The sequence below is a fragment of the Barbatula barbatula genome, assembly GCF_947034865.1.
Source record: "Barbatula barbatula genome assembly, chromosome: 12".
Taxonomy (NCBI): Eukaryota; Metazoa; Chordata; class Actinopteri; order Cypriniformes; family Nemacheilidae; genus Barbatula; species Barbatula barbatula.
The window spans coordinates 465,049-471,437 of record NC_136775.1 but is presented as its reverse complement, the minus strand read 5'-3'; the positions used below and the strand labels follow the sequence as shown (position 1 = coordinate 471,437).

The window sequence follows — 6,389 nt, the reverse complement described above, 5'->3', positions numbered from 1 at the left end:
CGTCAAGAAAACGCATCTTGATTCAAGAACTTTGAGCAATTTTTACTGTAAAACAAGACAAAAATACTTCGTAAGAAAGTCACATTTGCAGTGTAAGACGTGACATAGAAAATTATTTTGAGAATGAAATGGATCTTGCTGAGCAATATAACCTGTGCAGTCAATGCGGCTTTTTAATCATTTAACACTTTCAAAAAGCATCATTTTCCAAAGATGAAGAATGTGTTTTAAATGTAGTCCATGTTTTTCACAGAATGCTGCGTTGTACTTAGCGAGGACTTTTATTTTGTCTTCACGTAAACCATATATAAAACGAAACACGCAACTTCCGCCGAGAATGCCTCTTATCTGTGCGGTACTTCCGTTTTTCTTCCCCTACCTTGTGCGGTGCAAGAGAAAGCGCGTGTGCCTCTGAGCCTCGGCACACATCTTATATAAAAAATCAAAAATACAAAAAAAAAATACAAAACCGAAAAAAATACCACAAACAAAAATCTACTTTTATTACCGAACATCTCGGTGAAGCAGAATCCGCGACAGATTTGAGGAAATTATTCGAGCAGCACCGCACGCTTTGACTTCAGTAGGCCTGAGGTACATTTTAATCATCGTGTCTCGATCGATACCGCGAAAGCGTCGACGATTATTCGGTACCGAACGCGTTTTAATTGACCCTTCAGTCTGTTGTCCGGCAGTTGTTTGTCGTTTGACCGTATTCGAGGAGACCGTCGAGCGCATTAGAGCTCGTCCGTCGCCATTACAGCCGCTCGGTAACGTTACTCCTCCGCGTGTTTTCGGCTCAGGTTTTTTCGGGTGTCGTGGTTCTAACCGCGTTATCCACTCGTTTATCGTTCTCGGTCGTGCGATAGTCTTTAAAGAGGATGAACGCAAGCGCTCCAAGTTACCCGATGGCGTCCCTGTATGTGGGTGATCTCCACTCGGACGTGACCGAGGCCATGTTGTACGAGAAGTTCAGCCCAGCCGGGCCCATTCTGTCGATTCGGGTGTGCAGGGACATGATGACCCGTCGCTCTCTGGGTTACGCATACGTGAACTTCCAGCAACCCGCCGACGGTAAGTGAAGCTGCATTTATTTCATGTGTGTTACAGGTTTTCGGATGTTTTATTGCTGATAAACGCGCCGGGAGTCGCGTGATCTCGATGCATCTCGACAGTTATTACTGTGTGTTCTGTGCATCGGTACTGTGTGTTCTGTGCATCGGTACTGTGTGTTCTGTCTATGTAGAGATCCGTCATAACCAGAATTAAACTCGTGTGTGTGTTTCAGCTGAACGCGCTTTGGACACCATGAACTTTGACGTCATCAAGGGCAGACCGGTCCGGATCATGTGGTCACAGCGCGACCCCTCACTGCGCAAGAGTGGCGTGGGCAACATTTTTATCAAGAACTTGGACAAATCCATCGACAACAAGGCTCTTTACGATACCTTCTCTGCCTTCGGCAACATTCTGTCCTGCAAGGTAATGAAGACGCATGTGTTGTGGTGCTGCTCTGGTGTGAACGCCCGTGTCTGATGTGTGCTGGGTGATGTTCTCCTCTTGCAGGTGGTTTGCGATGAGAATGGCTCAAAAGGCTACGGCTTCGTGCACTTTGAGACCCATGAGGCGGCCGAAAGAGCCATTGAGAAAATGAATGGCATGTTGCTCAATGACCGCAAAGTGTAAGTGTGATTTAACTCACTGATCCGTCATTTATTTGATGTGTGTGTTTTGATTGACTGCATCACATTAACGCCACAATATGGAAGAATTGTATTATTTATACACAGTGTGTTATACATTTCATGCAGTTGTGTACTTGCGTATCCCAAATGTTCCCAAGAATGTGCAAATCCAGAGAAATTCCTAATTCAAATGTTTGGAATTTGTCACATATCAGTGACTTGATATCCGCTGCCCGCACGACCCTCAGTTTCCAGTTGTAGAAACTACGGCAACACACACATGCAGAAGTGCTTATTATACAGCATCTGTTGTTCTGTTATTATAGATCACGATTTCTCTTTGACGACTGAAACACAAACAAGTGTAAATGTAGACGACTGTATGTCTGTTTTAAACACGTAAAACTGTGTAGCATTACGCTACCCAATCAATTAACAAAGTCCAATATCATTCACGGGCTAACGTAGCTTTACATTACACGTTTCTTTCAAGCTAATTCACTACCATGACATCAAATAAAATGAATTCATTATCTTGTCTGAATGATGGGCGATCTCCATACACCTCTGGATATCCCATAATTCCATAACATCATTTAGCTTCACTTTTGGTTGTTGTTTTCGAAAGCGCACAATCTAGCGGTCCAAGCTTGAATGTTATGGCTTTAAACCGTGTGAATCTCTCAACTCCAAATCTGAGCAGTCTGTTTTGGGGTTATATGGCTGTGTTGTGTTGTGGAGATGGAATGATCAAATGTTTTTTTCACTTTCCAGGTTTGTGGGTCGTTTCAAGTCTCGCAAGGAGCGTGAGGCCGAGATGGGAGCTCGTGCCAAAGAGTTCACCAACGTTTACATTAAGAACTTTGGAGAAGACATGGACGATGAGAAGCTGAGGGAGGTCTTCAGTAAATATGGTAAGTTTTGTTGGCAGTAGAATGAACTTGTTTGGTGTTCATGTGGAATCAGATCTTGAATGTTTTGCCTGTTATTTCAGGTCCAGCTCTCAGTATTCGTGTCATGACCGATGAGAGCGGCAAATCTAGAGGCTTTGGGTTTGTCAGCTTCGAGCGGCATGAGGACGCACAGAGGGTGAGTATCCATCTGCTGCTGACTGATCTCTGGAGTTCTTCTCATCACTGAAGTGTTGTGGGATCTTTTCTCTGCTCCTCAGGCGGTGGATGAGATGAACGGGAAGGAGGTTAACGGGAAGCAGGTGTACGTGGGTCGTGCTCAGAAGAAAGGAGAGCGTCAGACAGAACTAAAGCGTAAATTTGAGCAAATGAAGCAGGACCGCATGACCCGTTATCAGGTAAGATTAGCGGCTCTCCAGCAGTTTTCTGTGCATCTGACTTCCTGTTCTTTCAGAGTGAATAATCCTGTGGGTGGTTTATGTGCTTTTCAACAGGGAGTGAATCTTTACGTCAAGAATCTAGATGACGGCTTGGACGATGAACGCCTGCGCAAAGAATTTTCACCTTTTGGCACCATCACAAGTGCAAAGGTATTAACAACTTTGACATTATACATTTATGCATTTGGTTTACATTGTGACTGGCATTGCATTGCATTATATTATACATTTGTACGTGCAAATCCCTGCACTGTTAAAATTTAATCTGTTCAAATATTTTCTGTAAACTGTTACAACAGAAATATACCGTAAAATGTATATTTTCCCTGTACACTCATAGGATATATTGATGTATTAAATGGTTTTCCCTGTTTTTCTTGTAAATCGTTGTTTTGTTATTTAAAAATGTGACCGTATTTCAATCTAACAGGAATATTCAGGAAAATGACAGGGTTTTTTTTGCAGTGTGTGTTCCCACCCATGACCTTGGTGTTGCTAGCGCCATGCTCTAAACCTTTGAACATTAAAATGCATTTCTCCTCATTGACGTCCTTCTGTGTTTTGTACAGGTTATGATGGAGGGCGGAAGAAGCAAAGGCTTTGGATTCGTGTGCTTCTCTTCTCCTGAAGAGGCCACGAAGGCAGTGACAGAAATGAACGGCCGTATCGTCGCCACCAAACCTCTGTATGTGGCTCTGGCTCAGAGGAAAGAGGAGCGTCAGGCCCATCTCACCAGCCAGTACATGCAGAGGATGGCCACTGTCAGAGCTGTTCCAAACCCAGTCCTTAACCCCTACCAGGCCGCACCTCCATCTGGATACTTCATGGCTGCTATTCCACAGGTCTGCCCCATCAGTTTATTTATTTTCAGCAGGTGTATTTAAGTTAAGACTTTAATGTTGATGACTGTTGTGTTCCACAGGCTCAGAACCGTGCTGCATACTACCCCACCAGTCAGCTGGCACAGCTCCGCCCCAGCCCTCGCTGGGCAACGCAGGGTGTCCGCCCTCAGCGTGAGTGCTCTGTCTAGTTAGTTGTCTCCCTGTGAAGTTTACGTGTTTTGTGACAACATTTTTATTTCTTTGGTTTTCTCTGCAGATTTCCAGAACATGCCAAACGCCATCAGGCCGTCAGCTCCTCGCCCAACCTTTGGTGGAGTGCGTCCCACATCCTCACAGGTTCCCCGAATGATGGCATCACAGCGAATGAGTGAGTGACTCCTGCAATAATGCTTTATGGCTCGTTTTGGCATTAGTTAGCAATTAACCTTTCCTTTTATCGATCCTGATGATTTCTTTTCTCACAGCCTCTCAAGGTTTGGGTCCTCGTCCCCCAGCTGCAGCCACAGGAACCGCTCCAGTGAGAGGTGTGCCACAGTACAAGTACGCACCTGGAGTCCGCAACCCACAGCAGCACATGCCCACTCAACCTCAGGTCCCCATGCAGCAGGTATTATAATTCTTCTTTCTGTTTCAGCTGCACGTGATGACCTTATATATTCATTTCATAAAACGCTGCTCTGACACTGTTCATTTCTTTTCGCCACCACCAGCCTGCTGTACACGTTCAAGGTCAGGAGCCTCTGACTGCATCTATGTTGGCTGCTGCCCCACCACAGGAACAGAAGCAGATGCTGGGTAACCGCCGATTACAGTATTAATTAGACATTTAGCTGATCAGATTGTTTAGATGATCCTGGGCAGTGTCTGGAGGTTCTCATGCCTTCTGTTGTTCCACTGCAGGAGAGCGTCTCTTCCCCCTCATTCAGAACATGCATCCCAGTCTGGCTGGAAAGATTACTGGAATGTTGCTGGAGATCGACAACTCTGAGCTGCTCCACATGCTGGAGTCTCCAGAGTCTCTGCGCTCTAAGGTCTGTGATCGCTCAAAGCTCTCGGCTAACATCTCGCAGTTGTTGAAACCGATTGTGACTTTGACAGAAAACTCATAGTTTATTCGCTTTGATGTTAATTGTACGCACATGATATATGTTAACTTCAGTGAGTTTGATGTGAAAAAGCCAGGATGTAGCTTTGTGAGAATCATCAGTTGTTGTGTGTGTGTTAATGGGTGATTTGATGTGCTCTCAGGTTGATGAAGCTGTCGCTGTGTTACAAGCTCATCAGGCCAAAGAAGCCGCACAGAAATCAGTGACCAACACCACCGCCCCAGCTGTCTGAGATGAAGTGAGATCTCATATGCTTTCAAAGCGGTTTCTCTGCTTGACTGTGGGTTTCTTGTAACACTTTGTTTGTTTTTCATTTCAGAATGATGATCAGTGAGCCTGACTTTACCAGGACAGAAGCATTACAAAATCGAGAAATATTGAAAAACCTGATACTCAAAAAAAGAATACAGTGCATACATCAAAATACTTTGCCAGGTCAAGAGGTTAAACATGGACCTTGATTATATTTAAAAAATCTTAAAAAAATGGAAAATTTTTAATTTTGAAAATTCCAAAACATTCCTTTCTTTTTATTCCTCTTAATGAATGCTCATCTTCAATTGTGTTCTGGCAGTTGATAGCTGAACATTTGGGAAATTGGATTTAACTGCTTGAATAAATAAAAACTTTAAACATGTGTCCTTGTTGGAGTTTCTTTAAAGTAAATGACTGTAATTGTGATTAACTGGACTTAAATGAACGGTTCATTTTTAAAGTCAAAAGGTTTATATGAAATGGACTTTGGCTTAATCTCTATACTTCATTCGGTTGTGCATTTTCATGCTCCCTTAAGTTTGGTTGTATTGGATAAAGTGAATGTGGTATGTTCAGTCTTGCTGGCTTAAGAAATTCCAGAAGTTTCATGCTTTCGTTTCTGTCCTTGTTTTGAAAGGTTAGTGATTTGTTTAAGGAAATGAAACTTAGCAGTGCTGAAACTGAAGAAATGCGCAGGTGTAGCTCCTGAGGTCAAACCTTACATAAATATATTAAGTTGAATCATTTTTATTACATACTATATCAAATATAAATCCTGAATAATGTTACATTTAAATGTTAAATGCAGAAGTTCAATCTAAATCCTGTATATAAATGTGAATATGCGTCAATCTTATTCTACATGCTTAAATGTAAATACTATTATATATATCACACGGCTCATTTGACACAAGAATGTATTATAAATGTCTTTTACTAACATATGACATTATATTTGATAAATGATTAAACCAAATTGCCTGTTCGTGATGTTTGAACGTCGTTTCTCACTTTAAAACCTAAACTAAACAGATTTTCCTCACTGAAGGTCTGGATTGTGTAAAAATGAGCTACTCAAATATGTCTCAAGTAGTTATAAGAGGAATAATGTTCAAGCAGCCGTCTGTTATCATGAAATAAAGCCCTTCAG

General features: G+C 42.6%; 1 protein-coding gene across 1 annotated transcript; it reads left to right on the top strand.

Annotated features, from left to right (window-relative positions):
• Nucleotides 1-333: 333 nt before the first annotated feature.
• On the top strand, nt 334-5,621 carry pabpc1a (poly(A) binding protein, cytoplasmic 1a). The gene is made up of 15 exons (XM_079469118.1): nt 334-1,074; nt 1,289-1,482; nt 1,567-1,682; nt 2,460-2,599; nt 2,680-2,774; nt 2,857-2,994; nt 3,091-3,186; nt 3,606-3,878; nt 3,959-4,049; nt 4,135-4,245; nt 4,343-4,485; nt 4,589-4,673; nt 4,779-4,909; nt 5,127-5,222; nt 5,304-5,621. The coding sequence occupies exons 1-14, from the start codon at nt 882-884 to the stop codon at nt 5,214-5,216; spliced, it is 1,896 nt and encodes a 631-aa protein (XP_079325244.1). The 5' UTR covers nt 334-881; the 3' UTR covers nt 5,217-5,222; nt 5,304-5,621.
• The last annotated feature ends 768 nt before the right edge of the window (nt 5,622-6,389 follow it).